Raw genomic sequence first — 19,336 nt, 5'->3', positions numbered from 1 at the left:
GGTGCTTAGAATCTAATGGGAAAGATATACACAAATAACTGTAATGGGAGAGCATTAGGAACGGATAAAGGAAAGCTGAAACAAGACCTTGCGTGGCATGTCAGCTGGGAGGGGCCTGAGAACGTGGAATGTCAATTAACAAGCTTATATGAAGCTGTTTCTGTGTGCCAGGCACAGTGCTAAGTGCAGGGGATTCAAATGCAAAAAGTCCTTGTTCTCATATGACATACTCTGAAGGGGAGACTTGTAAATAACTGAATGTGTGCAAGATAAAGTCAGTGTAAATCAAGGGTAATCTCAGAGGAAGGCACTAATCATGGGACTTGGGATGTTTGTGGGTACACACACACACACACACACACACACACACACACACACACACATACACATGAAAGGCTTTTTGCAAAAGGCTATATTTGAACGGAGCCTTGAAGGGAGCCAAGAGGCAGAGGTGAGGAGGAAGAGCATTCCTGGCATGGGGTGGGTCAGCGAGAAGGCATGGAGAGTGGAGGTGTGTCTTGTGTGAGGAGCATTAGGTTGACCAGTATTGATGGGTCATGGAAGGTGGGAAAGTAGTAAAAAGACTGGAAAGGCAGGAAAGAGCCGGGTCATAAAGAACTATACATGCCAAACTGATGGTTTTATAAAGAGCCCTGGAGTTCACTGGGTAGGAGGTCACATGGTCAGACCTGTGCTTTAGGAAAATCTCTTTGGTAGCTGAGTGGAGGATGTGTTGGAGGGGGAGGGCCTTCCAGCAGGAAGACCACTCAGAAAGCTACTACAAGGTCAGGGGCGGGGGGCTCCTCGAGAGCCAGTCAGGCTATGCAGGCAGGGCATGGAGTGCTAAACTTATAGTCAGAAAGACCCTCATTCAAACACTGTGTGATGCTGGCCAACTCATTTCACAGCTGTCTGCCTCAGTTTCCTCATTTGTAAAAGGAAGATGAAATAGCACCTACCTCCCTGGGTTGTTGTGAAGTTCCAATGAGAACATTTGTAAAGCAATTTGTAAATCTTAATAAATGGAAAGAACTACCGCATGAAAAATCAAAAGTGAATGTTGCCAAATTTTAAAGAATAAGCCCAGCTCAAAAAAAGAGATGAGACACTCCTATCCCTTGGCAGAATTGGGAGGGCCACAAACATTACATATATTTTCTGATTTTTTCAATATATTCTTCAGTTGTGCTGATTTTTTTCCTCATTTTTTTTATCTTAAAAATACTCTTTGTTGTATAAAATGGCAGTCTTTGAGGGGAAGGAAGAGTGCTACTGTGGGAGGAAATGGTAATGTAAAAAAAAGACTAATAAAGCCTTTTTCAAATAGAAAACTATTTCAGGAGCCTGAACTAGGGTTCTAGCTGTGTGAGTTGTGACAAGGTGGGGTATGGACATGTTAGGAAAATCTAAACAAGATTTACAGATTTGTTATGTGAGGGGAGTGAAAAGTGATGAGTTGAGAATGACAGGTTGTAGGCTTGAGTGACTGGGGGGGCGGGATGGGGGTGCCCTCCACTGTCACAGGAGAGTTGGGAAGAGAGAATGGTTTGGGGGGAGGGGGAGAATGAGTTCTGCTTTGGATGTTGTGAGTTTGAGATGCCAATGGGACACCCAATTTGAGATGTCCAAGATGCAGATGATGTGGTGTAACTGCAGCTCAGGAGACAGACTAGGGCTGGATATCTATCTAAAACTGGGAAGTGTCTACAGAGATAATAGTTGAACTCTTGGGAGGTGATGAGATCACCAAGGAAGCAAGAATAGAAGGCAAAGAGAAGAGGGCCCAGGACAAAACCTTGGCTAGGGATGTGCTAGGAAAGATTTAATCACCAATTGGTGCAGAGGGGGAATGTATGAATGACATACTTTTAAGTTTAATTTGCATATTAACATTTTCCCATCACTTAAGTATAGAAATGAACAAAACAACAGATCAAGCCCTGATCTTGTAGTGTTTGATGATGCTCTCCATAAACATTTAACAATCAGCTCTTTCCAGTTCAAGCTGCCTCCAGCATGCCCCTAGGGGATACTCCTGGTTTGTGGTCATCTTATGGAAAGAGAATCAGCAAAGGAGCCTGATATGGAGTGGTCAGAAAGACTGGAGAACCAGGAGGAATCAGTGTCAGAAAAACCCAGAGAGGGGAGTGTATGTGGGAGGAGAGTTACTCACAGAGCCAAAGGCTGCACAGAGGTCAAAAAGGACGAGGACTGAGAAAAGGCCAATGGCTTTGGCAATGAAGAGATCAAATCTGAAAGGGGCTTTAGAATGTAGAATGTGAGAGGGACTTTAAAATGTGGAGTATAGGAGGGAGCCCTTCTGTGGGAGGTGCTGTAGAAGCCGATATGTTGGTCAGTAATCCTTGAAATCCCTTCCCTTGGCCACCATCCAGGGAGACCAGGCGGCCTTCAAGGTGTGTCCTAGAGATACTGGGCTGATAACTTAGGGCTGGGTAAACTGGGGAGGCCATAGTCTGAAAAGCAAACATTTCTAGAGAAAAGAGGGAGAGCCTTGGCCATGGATGGGGGGTGGCGTGGATTGGATCTTTCCCGAGTTCTTGTTCCTGTACTGGCATTGATTTACTGGATGACGTTGGGAAAGTCAGTTTCTCAGATTTCTCTCTTGTAAAGTGAAGAGGTTGGCCTGGTTGGTCTCGAGCGTCTTCCCTGCTCTGGCATCCTGTGTTCTCTGTCCAAAAGGCCCTTCCTGCTCTACAATCTATGTTCTTACATCCCTTTTATTTATTTTACTTGTATCTCCAGCCCTTATCACAGATGTCTGGCTCATAACAGGAACTTAATAAATGTGTGTGGATTGATTGATTTTGTGTAGGAACTGGGGCTGTTTGGTTTGGAGAAGAGAAGGCTCAGGGAGGGATGGGAGCCCCGGCAGTTGTCACCGATGTCAGCTGGAGAAGAGATTAGATTTGTTCTGCCTGGCCTCTAGGGCTGAACGAGAAGCTGAGTGGGAAGAGTTACAGGGAAACTTTGTGCTGGGAGCTCGCCCAGAGGAGCAGAATCTTGTCATTCTAGACAAACCTGAAGCTTCTGTAGCCCAGGTGTCAGACTCAAAAAGAAATCGGGCTGCTCAGCCCTACTTGGGGATCCCTGTGGGCCCACGCTGACTTAGAAAACCACATGTTGTATTTTTATGTATTTTGTTAAATCTTTCTGTTACATTTTGATCTGATTACGTTGGCACAATGCAGTCTAGAGGCCAGCGTCCGACACTGCTGTACAGTGCACCCGGTTAACAAGTTGTCCTCCAGCCTTGACGCGAAGGCCTTCCTTGAGAAAGAACCCACCCGTCCTGCGGTGGCCCATTCACTTGGGGGCAGTGCTCCTTGTTAGGAACCTTTCCCTGTCAGCAAGCCTGTATTTGCTTCTAGTACCTTAAACGGATTACTTGGGGCCAAGGAAAACAAAGGAGTGGTGGTGGGGTGGGGTGATCTTTCCTTGAGTTCAGATCTCAGTTCTGGCCTTAATCTTCTGGATGACCTCAGGAAAGTGAATATTCCTCTGAGCGTCAGAGATTTTTTTACATGTAAAATGAAAAAGTTGGGCTAGATGGTTTCTTAAATTTCTTTCTCTTCTTGCTCTTACATCCTATATTCGTCGTTCACAGGGTCCTTCTTGTATAGGAACTGGGGATGTTTTATCTTGGACAAGAGAAGTGTGGGGAGGGGGGTGGGGCATAACATGGTCCCTGCCTTTAAGTATTTGATCCGTAGACTTCTTGAGAAGAGCTTAGATTTGCCTTGATTGGCCCTGGGGAACAGAGTAAAAAGCAACGTGCAAAACATTGGAGAAAAGCGGTTTAGATTGTAAATTCACTAATTCACAGAATCTTACAACTGGAAGGATGTCAAAATCCTGACATCTCTTAATATTTTTTTGTGTGTGTCATAGACCTTTTTCTGGTGAAACCTGTGGACCCCTTAGAATAATGTTTGCTGCCTACATTTATAATGGAAGGAAATGCTAATTTCAGCTACAAGTTAGTGGAATGAAAGATGTAATTTTTTTTCATCAAGTTCATGGACCCTCTGAAATCTGTCTCCGGCCTCAGGTTCACAACCCCTGTCCTGGACCAACTGAACCCTCTGTATCCCAGGCAACAAGTGGTCCTTCGACCTTTGCTTGGGGGAACCCACCCCCATTAGCTCCAGGCTCTTCGCTTTGGGGCAGCTCTGATGGGGAGGATGGTTCTCTTGATGTCAAACTGAAATCAGCCTCTGTAACTTCCCTCCACTGCTCTTTGTACATCCCTCAGGCCAAGACAAACAAGGGGGCAGCATAAGGTAGGGCAGCCCTTCCCTAAGGTCTAACTCCTATTCCATTATCAATTTACTGGGGAAGGGTCAGCTAGGTGGAGCAGTGGATAGAGCACCGGCCCTGGAGTCAGGAGAATCTGAGTTCAAATCCGGTTTCAGACACGAGACACTTACTAGCTGTGTGACCCTGGGCAAGTCACTTAACCCTGATTGCCTTGTAAAAAAACAAACACAATTATTGGGTGGCCTTAAGAACCTTACTTTCCCTCTCCAGCCCTCATATATCTCACCTGTAAAAAATGAAGATCCTGGATTAGAGGGTCTCTGATCTTGGATATTTGAAGGTCCCTCCCACCTTTGACATTCCATGTTCTCCTTCCTCTGACATTCTCGGTTGTCCTGTTTACTTTTGTCCATGTCTTACTCATTCTCCTTTGTTTTCTTTACAATTGAGAGTTTCAGAGATGGGGGGTGGGGCTTAGATATCACCTAGTCCATTTTATTTTATTTTATTCTTTGGCAGTTGGGATTAAGTGACTTGCCCAGGGTCACATAGCTAGTAAGTGTCAAGTATCTGAGACTTGATTTGAACTCAGGTCCTCCTGACTCCAGGGCTGGTGCTCTATCCACTGTGCCGCCTAGCTGCCCCCCTAGTCCATTTTACAGATGGGGTCAGAGACCTCATCCTAGTGAGGTGACCTAAGCAAATAATGGGGGTGCCTTTGGGACCACCCCAATGTCTTCATTGGTCTATTTCATTAACTCCTTTCTCAGGAACCTTGGTTGATATAATGGTAGTAAAGCCAGACTTAGATGTTTTTCCTTAAAGGGAATTTGACCAACATGGGTAGCCCCACCTGCCCCTAGTGGTCTGTAATATGTTAATGATATTGATTAGCAATCACTCAGTTTTGATGCTTTATGATTCTCCAAATCTCTTCTCCCTCTCTCATTTCACAGAGTTGAAGGGACATTGGGGAACATCTAGTCCAATCCCTTACCTGAGCAACATTCCATGTATGACCTTGGGCAAGTCCCTCTCCCTAGGCCTCATTTTCCTCACCTGTGAAAAGGGGAGGGCAAGACTGCACAGTACCTTCTAGTGCCAACATTGTACAATATCTTTGTCCAGCCTGAGCTTGAATATCTCCATTGACAGTTAATTTACTATTTTAACATTGCTAGCATTATTGGGTCATAGGGTGGAAGGGACCTTGGAAGTTATGGAGTTCAGCCCCCTCATCTTACAGGGGAGGGAGCCAAGGCCCAAAGGGATTTGCTCAAAGTCACTTAGTGTGAGTCAGTGGCAGTGGTGGCCTGAAACCTAGGGATCCTCACTCTGTGTCTGCCTCTGCCCTTCAGAGACAAGGTCTTTGTTGGCATTGGGAGGCCGGAAGTGCTTTAAAGGAAGGAACACCATCTCCCTGTTCCTTAATATTAACTTTTATTACAAAGTGGGGCCGAGGGAGGGGGGAAAGGAGAAAGCTGGGACGCTTTGGCCAGATTCCCCTCCAGGGGCTCAGGCTGCCCACTTTCCCTTTGCTGTTCCCACTAGGGGGTGCCCCAGGCCTCCATGTACCTGGCAGCTTGTCGCTCCTGGAAGCCTCTCCCCACCTCTGACACTGGATCCTTTTAGCTCTTCAACTGTCCAGCAGCGGCTGAGGACAGGGACCTAAGTGTCCAACTCTCTCAGTTCTTGCTCAGCTTGGGGAACCAGCTCTCTCATCCTCTTGTCCCTGGCAGGGACCTAGGCATCCAGCCACCTCCCACTCCACAGACCCAGGCATCAGGGCTTCCAGGGAATAATGAGAGCTGTGGCCCTACCAGGGATCGAGGAACTTGGCCTCCAGCTCCTCCCTCCTCCCCAGGGTCTCCCCTTCCTTCTGCTCCTTAGTTGTGGTGTGACTTGGAGAAGGCCTGTGGTCTGTAGCTCCTGGGTTCCTTGACTCCCCAGCCCTGTAGCAGCTTTGAAAGTCACCCCTTCCGTTGCTTGGGTGAGCGTGGGTACCCCTGGCTCAGCCAGGGACTGTAGCAGCTGTTGGAGAGAGGGACTTCCCTAGACTTGGGTCCCTTCATAATGCTGATGAAGTGAAAGGGGATGACCAGCTTGTCCCCTGGGGCTGAAGGAGGTAGATTCCCTCTTCATAGTCCCTTGGGAGAGAGAGAGAGAGAGAGAGAGAGGGAGAGAGGAAAGTTAGGTACACACATACTCTTAGTGAAGTAAAAAAAAACAAAACAGAAAAGCACCCATTTGGACAAAGACAAAAAATACACCTTATCACACATATAGAAAAGCAGAGAAAGCTGTGTGACTCCGGGCAAGTCACTTAACCCCATTGCCTAACTAAAAAAAAAGAGAGAAAAGGACAGCACAGTAAGAGAGACAGTCAGACTCAGAGTCAGGCAGAGCTTCACACAGAGGAAGGATTCCTTTGAGCAGCCAGAGGCTGGGAGAAATCATATTTCCTCTCCCTATTCCACATGGAGAAGCCCTCTCCTTCTCCCCCATTCCCACCCCCACCTTTTTGCCCAGAAGTGGCTTGGAAGAAGGCACAGCCTTTGTAAAGGCAGGATTTGAGTGATGGTCAGGCCTGGGTGATTCTGGGGCAGAAGCCACACTCCCTACTTGGCACTGAGCTCCCATCAGAGCTCTGCTCCATTGGCCTCTAATCCTCCTTCTGAACTGTATCGAAGGCTGCCTTCCTGTATGAGCTGAGCGCTCTGACTGCACCTAACCTGGATGTGCCTGGGGACCCTTTCGGGCCGGAGTCTCCTTACCAACTATGTGGCCTCCCTGGGTGCTGGGGGCTGCCCAGGTTCTAAGGCTGCACTGAGGAGTTGGGTCAGGGTGTCAAGTTTCCCCCCTAGTATATCCATTCGCTTCTCCAGGTCTCTGTGGGAAGTGCTGAGGCCAGATTGCAAGTCACACAGGATCATGTGCATCTGAGGGAGGGGAAGAGGTAGGTTTATCAAGAGGTGCAGGGGCCAAAGAAGGCTTTCCCATGATGCCTCTGTCCTACTAGCGTCTGGTCCCAGTCCTGTCCCTCTGATTCCAGTCCCTCTATACTTCTCTCTCCCCCTCATCCTTCTGTCCCTCCATTCCTGCATCCCCATTCCCCTGTACTCCCTGATTCTGTCCCCCATCTCTCTATGCCTTACTCCTTTGTGTCCCACATCCCTCCATCTCCCCATTCCTCTGTCTCCTGGCCTCTTCATCCCCCATCTCACTATCTTTATGTTGCTCTTTCCAGTATCTCTGCATATTTCTGTCCTCTGCCTTACCTTCGAGATGTCCACCATGGAGTTCACTTGTTCTTGGAGCTTCCGATGTTTTAAGCGCACCTGACGGAATCTGCATGAAGATAAGTGACGTGATTGGCTCTCATGGCACCTCCAGGCCCTTCCATACCCTGCTTCAGCCCTGTGCAGTTCATCACCGTCCTCACTCCAACACCAACCCCACCCTCATCCCAGGAAGTTGCACACACACTCATACGCACTCATACACACACACAAACTCACACGCACACACCTATAGCTTCCCCTGTCCCCCTGCTCCTACTGCCTCAGCCAGGCCTCACGTGTGGATGGCAGCTAGCAATTTCCGTTGGTGTCTCCGGGCAGCTTCAGACTCCTTCCTTCTACTGTGTTTGTAGAACATCCAGGCCTCTTGGAGCACTTGGGCTGCAGAATCCCTCATCTTTTGGAAAAGCACAGCTGCAGTGGGTGCTGGCAGCCCAAACTCCAGGGTCTCTAAGGGCACTGGGACCTGGGGTGTTAGGACCTTTGGGTCCCTGAGAGGGTTGGGTCAGGCCTGGAGGATCAGGATAGCTGGATCCTATCCGAGGTTTGGAAAAACTGGATATCTGGGTCTGGAGAGGCAGGGATTTGGGGGGGGCACCGATGTTCTCACCTCTTTGGTGTACTGAATGTCCATCATGAAGTTGTGGACATGTTTCTCCGCTTTACTGAATTCCAGCTTTCGGGCCACTACAGCCACTAGGAGAGCTGTGCAGCACACGCCCTGTGAGCAAGGGAAGAATTCAGGAGTATGTTGGGTTGTGTGTCTGTGTATGTGTGTGAGAGAGAGAGTATGAGTGTGTGTGTGTGAGAGAGTGTGAGTGTGTGTGTGTATGTGTGTGGGGTTAGGTTTTTTTTTTTTTTTGGTAATGGAGCCTTGGACAAGGTGTCTGGATCTGTGGATTCTGGTCTCAGTTTCTTCATGTCATTTCCCCTTTGGGGCCTCACTTTCTCTACTCGAGGACTTCAGCTCCCTCCCAGCTGATATTCTCTGTTCTGGTCCCTTCCAGTTCTGACATCCAGGCAAATAAGCAAAGACCTGTATCCCTCAGAAAAGCCAGGGGTAAGGGATGGGCGTCCTCAAGGGGACTTACCATAACCCCTGTGCAGAGACAGACGATCTTCCCCCACACGGTGCCCGGAACCACGTCCCCGTAGCCGATGGTCAGGAAGGTGATGGGGATGAGCCAGAGAGTGTCCGTCAGGTGCCCAGTGGCATTGATTGCCTGCCTGGGGAGGGAGTTGGTGGGAGGGGAGCAGGGAAGGCAAGGTGAATTTGGAGCCTTTGCCCTGGCTCCCATGATGCCTTGGGGGATGAGCCTCCCTTTGGCTCTCTTCCAAATGCCTTATATGTCCCCACCTCCTGAACTGCCCCAAAGTTCTCAAGGCCCCTAGGTCTAGTAGATGTTCCATTCCTTTTCTGCTCTGGTCCTAGAACCCTGAGGAACTATAATTTGGGGTTCATAATGTGCTTCCCCTTGAATAGGGCCTGTGTCTTTGTAACTCCTCTTCCTGTCCTGCCCCCGCCAGGTGTGTGTGTGTGTGTGTGTGTGTGTGTGTGTGGTGGGGTAACACCTCCATGGAAACCATCTGTGTTCAGGTGCATCCCCCTCCCAGCTGTACCTCCCTCTCAGTATGACCCTGGAGCAGTCACTCGGCCTGCATAGGTCTGTGCGAGGTGCTGCTGTGCCTCTCTAGCTTCCTTTCCTCCAAGATCTTCATCCTTCAAGGACTACCTGAAGTTGCTCTTCCTGCTTCCTGACTCTTACAGCCTGGAAGAGTGTGTTCACTCTTTCACTCAGAGGCCGAACCACTGCTAATGTCCTCAACTCTGTCAATTCTCCACTAGACTAGGAACCAGTCATCAACTGGGGAGGAGGTCTTGCCTTCTGTCTCCCTTGGGACTCACAGGTGCTGACATAAATGCTCTTCCTTGCACCCATCTTACAGATTGGAGAGGGGTAAGAGTAAATTCCTTACTCAGTTGTCCAGCAACTCAGTGGGATCACCCAGCCAGGTGCCCAAGTCTTTAACATTTCTGCTCCAGGTCCCGCCCCCTAGGTCTAGTAGACATTCCATTCCTTTTCTGCTCTAGTCCTAGAACCCCAAGGAATTATCATTTGGGGTACACAATATGCTCCCCCTTAAATAGGGCTGTGTCTTTGTAACTCCTTTTCTTGTCCCCCCCCCAAGGTGTGTGTGTGGGGTGGGGTGGGGGGATAACACCTCCATGGAAACCGTCTGTGTCTAAGGGACGAAGCATCCCTCTGAGCAGAGGGTCTGTGGGTTTGGGGGACTCCCAAATCCCTTTTGCCTCTTCCCAGCTCTGCCTTGAGGGCCCCTAGGCACTGCTGCCTCTCGATTGCGGAGGCCCCTCCAAAGTGTCATCTGGGCTTCTGGGAAGACACTTTACTCTCAGCTCCAGGTGGGGGAAGTGGTCGCTCCCTCTCCTGCCCCATCCCTTCCTGTCCCTCTGTGCCAGGAGCCCCTGCTGAGCTCACCTCTCGGCCACGGAGAGCACCCAGGCAGTGGTGAGCCAGAGGCCTAGGGTGAGGGCCAACAGAAGCCGGCCTGGGTGCGTGTTCATGTACAGCTTGGCCACGAACCAGTGTCGGAAGTGCACGCGGTTGAGGGCTCCGATGCTGCGGTAAGAGGCGTTGAGTAGCACGCCGCTGCTGAGCAGCACTGCCCGGGGCACCAGGTAGAGGCGCAGCAGCATAGCTAGCGACAGCAGAGCCTCGGCCTGGCTCAGAAAGACTGGCCGGGGGCGCGGCTGGAGCAGGCACTGAGAGGCGTCCCATGCCCCCAGCGGGGGTGGGTGCGCCCCGCACACCAGCAGTTCCAGCACGATCTGGGCCACATGGCGCTTGGTCAGCGCCACTCGCCAGTCGTGAAGCTCGTTGTCTGTCATGAAGAGCTGGGGGGAGAGCGAGGGTGAGAAGTGCCGGCCCCCAAACCTCCGATAAAGAGCCTGGGTCTGGCTTATCACTAGGGGCGAGGAGGAGGAGGAGGAGGAGGAGGAGGGAGGAGGGAGGAGGGAGGGAGGGAGAGCTCGAGCGGAGGCTCCGAGCGCCCTCTAAGTCACGGGGGGAGGAGGAGGGGAGACCCTCGAACAAGAATACTTCCACTCTCTGGGTGTTAGTTTCCTCATCTGTAAGATGGGGAACTGGGAGTGGGTTAGTCTCTGCCCCCCGCCCCAGATCTGAGCAGCTTTGAATCGTTGGGGAGGGAAGCCGAGGCCCCGTTTCTCTTCTCCCACTCCCATTTTCTCTTTCTTCTCCCTTCATTCAACCCCCTTCAGCCCTGTCCTCTCTCCACTCTCCCATTACTCTTCTCCTCCCTTCACCCATCTTCCTTCTCTCTCCCTCTTCCTTCAGCTCTCTTATCTCTCTTCTTGTTCTTCAGCCCTCTCTTTTCTCTCTCCCTTTTTTGTTCTCCATTTAGCTATGCCCCCCTCCCCTTCAGCCCTCTCTTCTCTTCCTTTCTGCCTTCTCCCTTTCCATCTCTCTTCAAACTCCCCTCTTTTCTTCAACCCTCTCTCCTTTCCTTTCTTCCTCTCTCTACCTCTAGCCTTTTCCTCCCCCCCTTTCCTCTTTTTCTTCTCCTTTCCTTCCCTCCCTTCCTCTCTCCTCCTCTCTTCTTCTCTTCTCTCCTATCCATGGAAAGAACCACAGGGCTGTGGTTCAGGATGGAGGGTGTGTGTTGGGGGGGGTGATAGAGAGGCTGGAGAGCAGGATGCCTGGGGCTCTGGGGGCAGGGGAGTCTCTGTCAGGGCGTGGACCCTTACTTGCCACCCTTCCCATTAGTCACTGGTCTGGGCAGGCGGGGAAACCCCTGACAGAGGAAGAAGAGAAGGAGGATGGAAAGATTGAGGTGGCCCAGGCAGGGCTGGGAGGGGCTGAGGGGAGCAGGGATGGGGGCCATGGATGCATCAGGCTTACCTACCTGAACCTCCTTAGCATGGAAGGCCAAGATGAGCCCGAGGAGGACAAAGGTGGAGATGCTGATCCCACATTTCACCAGGAAGAGATAGGGAACCCACTATGGGGATATGGGGAAGGTCAAAGACAACTCTCAGGGCCTGCCATAGTTCCTTAGGAGGGTGGACTTCCTACTTTCTCCCCTTTACCCCCCCCCCCACTCCTGACTCTGGGGGCTTTTAGCAATTACCATTTGGTTATCATAGACCAGCGGTGGGGAGCCTGCAGCCTGCAGGACACATGTGGCCCTCTAGGTCCTTGGGTGCTACCCTTTGAATCCAAACTTCACAGAACAAATCCTTTCATTAAGGGGATTTGTTCTGTGAAGTTTGGATTCAGTCAAAGGGCTGTACTTGGGACCTAGAGGGTCACATGTGGCCTTGAGGCTAAAGGTTCCCCATTCGTGTCATAGACAGTACCTTTTTCCCCTTTAGAGGGCTGGTTCATATTGCATCCCTCCCCTACCCCTGTGCCAGTTTTTTTTCCTGCCCCCTGAGTACAGGGGACTCTGTGTGTGTGGGGGGGGGCTGGGGAGGATTCTCTACTTTAGGTTCTTCGGAATTACCCCTTTCCCTCCTCACTACCAGTCACACGTCCCTGATTCTCTTTCTCGGCCTTCCCCTTCCTTTCCCAATCTTACTTCTTCCTGCCTCTTGGGGCCCCAAGAAACCACCATTCAAAATTTAATGAAACCCCTGCCCAGTGGCTCTGAGGGTTAAGGCTGTATCCCTGACCCCCCCCAATCCCTTTCTCTTTCTATCCACAATCATTCTGTCCCCTCCCCCCAAGAGTTGCCTCAGGTCCAAAATCCACTGTTCAATGCCCAGAGAACAGTGACACCTTGCCCCCTTATCCCCCAGGCATCTAGAAACCACTGTTCATAGTATATCATTACCGTTCTGGTAATCCCCCACCTTCTGCTCTAGGGTCTCCTAAAAACTACCATTCAGAATCCAGAAACCTCTACCTTCTTATCTAGGGGTCCCTGGAAACCATTATTTAAGTCAACCTGCATTTATTAAGCATTTAATTTGTGCTTAATAAAGCAACTCTCCCCCCACCCCACCTTCAGAATCTTAGCTCTAGAAGAGGCCTTAGAAATGCTTAGTCTGATACCCTTATTTTAAGAATGAGGAAATGTTGACTAGAGATGAAGAAAACTGAGGCTAGAAGTGGTTTTCCCAAGGTCACATGTGCAAGAAATGCCTAAGCCCAGACAAACCCAGACAAACCTCCTGACTGAGCCTGAAACACTTTGCTCTACTTTGCTCCAGAAACCATCTTTACCAGAAACATACCTTACCCCCCGTGGGTTAGGGGCACCCCTTGGGCCCAGACCCTATTCCCCCTCCTTTTCCTCCATCTCCCAGTTCATCCTTCCCTGTCCTGAGCTGCTCCCTCCCCCCACTCTAGGGCCCATCCCACCAGCCTGGCTTAAGGCCCGGATTGGGCTCAGGGGCCGGAAGCCTGAGTCCTCCAGTAACCACAACTGAGTGTATATTTTCTCTCTTTGGCAACACATTGAAAAATTCTCCGAGGAAGAGGGCTGGAGAGATCAGGAGGTCCAGGTCCCTGTGGGGGATGGGGGAGATTAGGACTCCTCCGTCCTGGGGTCGGGGGCAAGGTGCTAAAAGAATCGATATGTGAGTCACTTAAGGAAAAGGGATAGGGGATCAGACTCTTGGTATTCTCAGGCGGCAGCAGCACCTGTTTCTTTCCAAGCTGCCCAACCCTGGTCCCTGCCTTGATTGGCGACCTTTGCCAGCTTCCTGTCCCAGCCTTCCTCAAGGGAACAATGGGGCTGTTGTCCCCCCAGCACCCCCACTCCCCAAGAACAGGCTGTGCTCCCTCCTTCCCTGTCATCAAGGCTGCCTTCTGGCCCCCTCTGTCTGTGTCTGCCATCTCTCATCCAGCTCCGTGTCTCACTGACTTTCTATCCCTTTCACCCCCTCGGTGTCTGTTATCCATGTCATCGCCTCTTACTATGTCTTTAGGTCTTTGTCTCTGTGTCTTTTCAGGCATCTCCATCTCCGCTTGCTCATATCACTCTGTCTCCAACGCCCAATCTCTGTTCTCTGTGTCTGTTCCAGTATGTATTTCTATGATGTCTTATTTTTCAGTGTCTAGAAGACTGTTTCAGTCTCTATCTTTCTCTGGGTCTCTGGCTACTTATGCCTATCTCTTTGTTTCTGTCTGTGTCTATTCTATGTGTATGGCTCCAGCCCCCTACCCTGACCCCACCACCATCCACTGTCTCTGATTACCCCACTTTGTCTCTGTCTCAGCTTGGGTCTGTCTATCCCTATCTGTCTGGCTGTCTCCACAACCTTCCCCATCTTTCTGACTTTCAGCCTTGGGCTCTGACTCTGTTTCTGTCTCTCTTTTTCTTCATCTCCTCGTCTTTCATTCATTTCATTTCATTAATGTTTCATTCATTGTCTTTCCCTGTCTGTATTTGTCCAGTTGTCTGGCTGTTTCCAATCTCCCTATTTCTCTATGTTTTAGACTACTGTATTTTGGTTTTGGTCTTTTTGATTGTCTCTGGATTTCTATATCTCTGTATTTCACCCTGTCTCCATCTATCCATCTCCATTTGTTTAATTCTGTATCTATCTGTGTCTGTTTGTCCTTCTGTATCTGTACATTCTCAATCCTTATATCTTTTTGTCTCTGCCTGGCTCTGTCGTGGTCTGTGTCTCTGTCTGTGTGCATTGCCTTCTGTCCATCTCTCTGACTGGCCCAGTTTCTCTGTCTCTTTCCCCCTGTAGCTCCACTTTCCCAAGTCAGTTTCAGATTCTTTCTCTTTATGTACTAGGATTTGTGGCCCTCCCTGAAGAACAGGGCTAGAGTCTCTGTAAGGGGAGAGGTAGAGTGGGCTCAGGCAGGGTGCTAGGGTACCTGGAAGAAGCTGTGTCCTCCAAGTTCCTCAAGAAGAGAAAGCCTGTAGAGACTTAATGTTCCCATTTTACAGATGAAGAAACTGAGTCCCAGAGTGGGAAATGTGTCCCCCATGGAGAGTCAGGAGACAGAGCTGGAGAGGGAGAAGCATGGTGTCCCAGATATGGGGTCTTCTAGGGTTCAAGGGATTGAGTCTCAATACTTGTGGGGGTCTCCTCTCAGGGGAGGCAGTCTGGAGGAGGGAGTGGGGGGTGCTCCCCTTCCGAACAGTGGGTGTGGGAGCCAGAGCGTGGGAGCAGTAGGTCGACTCCGGCCTTGCTTCCTGTTGGCACTGGTGGTGGGCCAGCCCCACCCCCTAGTGCCTGCCTGGCCCCCAGTCCACCCACCCTCCTGCCTGATGTTCTTATCAGGCTCCATGGCAGGAAAGAAGACAGACACAACTCTGAGCACCTTGGGTCTCCTCAGCCCAGCCACTCCATCTTCTGGAGGGGGGGGGGCACATCTCCCAGCTCTCCCCTCCCCCACCCAAATCTTCCCCTCTGTAATCCCCTGGTATCTCTAACTATCCCCAAGTCTGCCTCCAGCTCCCTCCTTCAGTCTTCTCCCTCCTATCCCCCACCCCCACACCACTGTCACAGGATTATAGAATCTCAGAGGCCAGCCATTTAGTCCAGCCTACACCTGACCAATAATAACTAACTAACCTCTGCGGTCTGAATGAGATCTTACCAAGTACTCCACATCCATGATCTCATCTGACCCTGGTCACCTCTCCAGAATACCCAAGTGGTCAGCCAGCTTGAAGATCTCCAAAGATGGGGAACTCATTACCTCCCCAGGCAGCCATTTTACTTTTTAGCACCTCTAATCATTAGGAATGTTTCCTGTTATGGAGCTGAAATCTACCTCTCTGTAACTCCTCTCCCCAGTGCCCCCCTCCCCCCAATGCCAGTGCTCTAGCTCTGCCCCTTGGAATCAAGTAGAGCAGGGTCTATCCCTCTTATCTCTAACAGCCCTCTGAGGACTTGAAGACAGTGATAATAATTCCCCTCCTTGAGGCTAAACATCTCCAGTTGCTTTGACTAATTCTCTCCTTAGTTCATTTCATCGTTCTGGTCACTCTCCTTTCTGATTTCTCAGTGTCTCCCAGAACAAAACCCAACCTTCCAGATGGGCTTTGACCTGGCCAGGGCATAGCAGGAATGTCCCCTCACTCATTCTGGACACAGCTTCTGTGTTAGGATCATGGTAGCTTTGAGGGTGCCATATCACATTGTTGATTCATGTTAAGCTTGCAGTCCACCAAGACCCCCCTTTTCTCCCTGAATTTCAGTCTAGCCACACACCTTAACTAGTCTCTTCTATACTTGTGAAGGTGACTTTTAAGCCTAAGTTCTTTACCTCCTATTAACTTTCACTAGATTACTTTTGGAGTTTAGGTCTAGCCTGTTGAGATCTTTTCAGATCCTGACTTTATCATCCAGTGTGTTGGCTATCCCTTTCAGTGTCACACCACGGACACATTTGATAAGCATGCCATTTAGGACTTCATCCAAGTCAGTGATGAAATAGAACAGGGCCAAGGACAGAGGTCTGAGGCCTCCAGTACAGACCTCCCTCCAGGTTGACATTGATCCATTAATTTGGAGCTGGTCATCGAACCAGTTCTAAGTTTATGTAAGTATGCTGTTGTTTCCATGTTTTACTAGCTAAGTCACAAAAATAACCCGAGAGACTGTGTCAAATGCTTTGCTGAAAGTCAGGTCCCCAGCTCTGTCCGCAATTTGACTTCCCCAGTTCCCTCCCTGAACTCTGTCCCCAGTTCTGCTTCCAACACACTCCTCAAACCCAGTCTCTAATTCCTTTCCCAAACTCTGCACCCAATGCCCTCTGTTCTCTATTCAGACCTCCCGCTTGCCCGGGTCTCTCCTAATACTTTTCTACAGTGCTGTGCCCTCCTGTCTCTCCCCTACTTTCTCATCATCCCACCTCCTATTTGCTTCAACAATATTTATCCGTTCATCCTCTGATCTGCCCTTCCCTCTCTTTTTCCCTGCCCTAGACACTATGGAATGTACCTGAGGCTTGCAGGGACCTGTCCCGGTTTCACCTGCCCTGGACTACATCGGCCTGATCCCACCAATCCCCACCCTTCTGAGGCCCAGGCTTCCTTCCCAACCCTCAATTCTCAACCCTCAGGGGACCATGTATCTTGATATTCTAGCATAGCCCCACCCTATTCGCTGACCGGGGCATCGGGGTCCCTCAATGGCAGACCCTTCGGGGATCCTTGCCCCCCTTAGGGTACCCGGGCTTCGGGATTTCCCAACACCTAACCTTCAGGGAGACAGGTATCCTGAGTCCCTTTGGAGACCCAGGCCCCAGACCTTCTGGAAGAATACCATGCCCTTTCCCCACCAGGGGAAGTCATTGAGGCAGCTGGTAAGAAGATAGCACAGAGCTGGGAAGCTCAGTCTGGGCTCTCTCGAGCGAGGTTCCCTGTTCTCTAGCCTGTCATCCCAGCCCAGCGTCCCGTCCCGCCCCACCGTTAGACCGTTAGATAAGGAGCTCAAACATTCCGAAACAAGTTACTCCCCTTCAGCATCTCAAGAAACAAATGCAAGGGGGACCACTGTCCCCTAGCTCTTTCCACACCGGGGTGTGGATTCCCTGAAGGACTGCTGTCCTTGTCCAGGTACCCAGGAGTCTTCAACTCCCGCCCGAACTTCCTCAGGAACCCAGACGTTCTGCTCCCAGGGCTTCCTCCTGAATCTTAGGCTGCCTGCTCATTCTGCTCGCTCCGGGGCCCAAGCGTTCTGAGCTCAAGCCCCTGCCCCAGGGTCTGCGCCCCCATTTACCTCGCATTGACCAAACCACAGCATCTCGGCGTGCAGCACCATCAGCCCGATTCCCGCTGCAGCCATTGCCAGAGCCCAGCCCGCCAGGCTCTTTTCCTCTTCCAGCAGCCGCTTCCGCCGCCTCAGGGCGCCTAGCCCTGGTACCAGCTCCATGGGCCTGGGGGCCTTGGGGCCGGGGAGACCTCGCCCCCAGGTCCCTGCGCTGCCTCCACCCAGCGCGCAGAGCGTCGCCAGGGCTGGCTCGGGAACTAGCGGGGAGCTAGGGAAGGAGCCAGCGGGGAGTCCTAGAGCCCGGGAAGGAGCCAGAGAGCTGGAGGTGCAGCCAAGAAGCCCGGGAGGGAACTGGGAGGGCGGGGCGGGTGCCGGGGGCACGAGGGAAGAAAGTTTAGCGAGAGCGCCGAGAGTACTCAGAGACAACTCAGAGAGAGCCTAGCAAGAGTCCAGCGAGAGCCCAGGGACCGCTACGAGACATCTCAGAGAGAACCCAGGGACCGCTCAGAGACAGTCAGAGAGAATCAAGAGACACTTCAGAGAGACAGCCTAGAAAAAGCGCAGAATCAAGGAAGGCGCCAGACAGAGGGTGCTCGGTCGGAAAGCAACTGCAAATGAGTGCCGTCCGGTGACTGGGGCCAGTGCCGTATCTGTACTCTGTACCAGCCAGAGGCTGAGACCTACAGGGCAGGGAGGCAGGGAGGGAGGGGCCTGGCCTAACTATAGCTGGTGGCTGCCAGAGAGGGAGGGGACAAGGAGGGGCTGAGGGTGACCTCCCAGCCTCTAGACACCCTCTCTCCCTCCCTCTGTCCTCTGGCCAGGGAAGTGCCAGGGGGTGGTAGAGGCAGAGAGGAGGAGGCAGAAAGTCTTAGCCTCATTTCACATGCGGCCACTGCGCACAGCCCACACACACTCAGAGTCAACTTCAGGGCAGAATCATAGAACGTTAGAACTGGAAAAAAACCGTGGACCATAGTCTGTCAGATCAATCAGTCAATCAACAAGCAGTTGTTAAGTACCTTCTGAGTACCAGGGACTCTGCTGGGCACTGGGGATATGAAAACAAAGAATGAAAAAGTCTCAATTTAAAAGGATGGCTAGGAACCCAAGAACAAAAAAACATAGAGTGTGTGAGCTAGAAAGGATCAAGTCAGGCTTGGAAAGAATCTTAGAACACAGAACCTGAGACTTGGAAAGAATCTTCAAACATAGAATGTCAGAGCTGGGAGGAAACTTAGAACATAGAATATCTCTCTAGACTGCGGGACCTTAAAACAGAATTTCCCAGGGAGGAGTGACCAAAGAACAGAGTGTCAGAAATGGAGGGGCCCTTCTATCCTAGAATGTCAGCTCCTCTTTTTAGCACCTGTAGTGTTACCAAGCTGACCCTTCTTATTTTTCAGTCATCTTACACATTATTCTCCCCCATCCACATATACACATTCTATAGTCCAGACACAATGACCTACTTAACTATTTCTCACACATGACTCTCCATTTCCTCTCTGTGCCTTTGCGTTGCAGTCGTCCATGTCTGGAGCACTCCCCCTCCTACATTCCACCTCCTAGAACCCTTACTTCCTTCTAGGCTTGGCTTGACAAGCACTTTTTGCATGAAGCCTCTTCTTACCATCCAGCAGCAGTGCCCTTCCTCTCCCTCTCTGTTTCTCTCCTTCCTTTATATATTTTTTGTATGAACATGTATGCATGTTTTCTGCCTTGTTTGAAGGGAAGCTCCCTGAGAGCTTACAAGAAGTGTTTCGTTTTCATCTTTTAATCCCCAGTATCTAACATAGTGCCTGGCACATAGCAGGTCTTTAATAAATGCAATTGGGTTGATTGATTGGACTATAGGACATCATTTCTAGGAGCAAGGGGAACTTTGGAATGCAGAGTCTTAGAACTGGAAGGAATCTTAGACCTAGAGCTGGAACTGGCACAGGATGACTGGGGCTTTGACTCAGGGTGCAGCAATAGGGGAGGGGGAGTCAGGTTTCTTCCAAAAAGCAGTTAAACCGGGTGGTTTTGATCAGTG

General features: G+C 50.7%; 1 protein-coding gene across 2 annotated transcripts; it reads right to left on the bottom strand.

The window, feature by feature from the left end:
* Positions 1 to 5,695: 5,695 nt before the first annotated feature.
* Positions 5,696 to 18,128, bottom strand: KCNN4 (potassium calcium-activated channel subfamily N member 4). 2 transcript variants are annotated; one of them, XM_027858205.1, is made up of 9 exons: positions 17,311 to 18,128; positions 11,520 to 11,615; positions 10,076 to 10,491; positions 8,669 to 8,804; positions 8,188 to 8,298; positions 7,856 to 7,974; positions 7,557 to 7,626; positions 7,053 to 7,217; positions 5,696 to 6,425 (listed from the first exon to the last, which is right to left on the bottom strand). In XM_027858205.1, the coding sequence occupies exons 1-8, from the start codon at positions 17,461 to 17,463 to the stop codon at positions 7,056 to 7,058; spliced, it is 1,263 nt and encodes a 420-aa protein (XP_027714006.1). In that variant the 5' UTR covers positions 17,464 to 18,128; the 3' UTR covers positions 5,696 to 6,425; positions 7,053 to 7,055. The 2 variants fall into 2 exon arrangements, 1 of the variants encoding a protein (XP_027714006.1); XR_003568745.1 differs by lacking the exon at positions 5,696 to 6,425 and having other exon boundaries at positions 7,200 to 7,217; positions 7,807 to 7,974.
* Between the last annotated feature and the right edge of the window lie 1,208 nt (positions 18,129 to 19,336).

The sequence above is a fragment of the Vombatus ursinus genome, unplaced genomic scaffold (assembly GCF_900497805.2).
Source record: "Vombatus ursinus unplaced genomic scaffold, bare-nosed wombat genome assembly UNPS02012758.1, whole genome shotgun sequence".
Classification (NCBI taxonomy): Eukaryota; Metazoa; Chordata; class Mammalia; order Diprotodontia; family Vombatidae; genus Vombatus; species Vombatus ursinus.
Note: the sequence above shows the minus strand (reverse complement) of the source record. Positions and strands in the feature narration are given on the sequence as shown.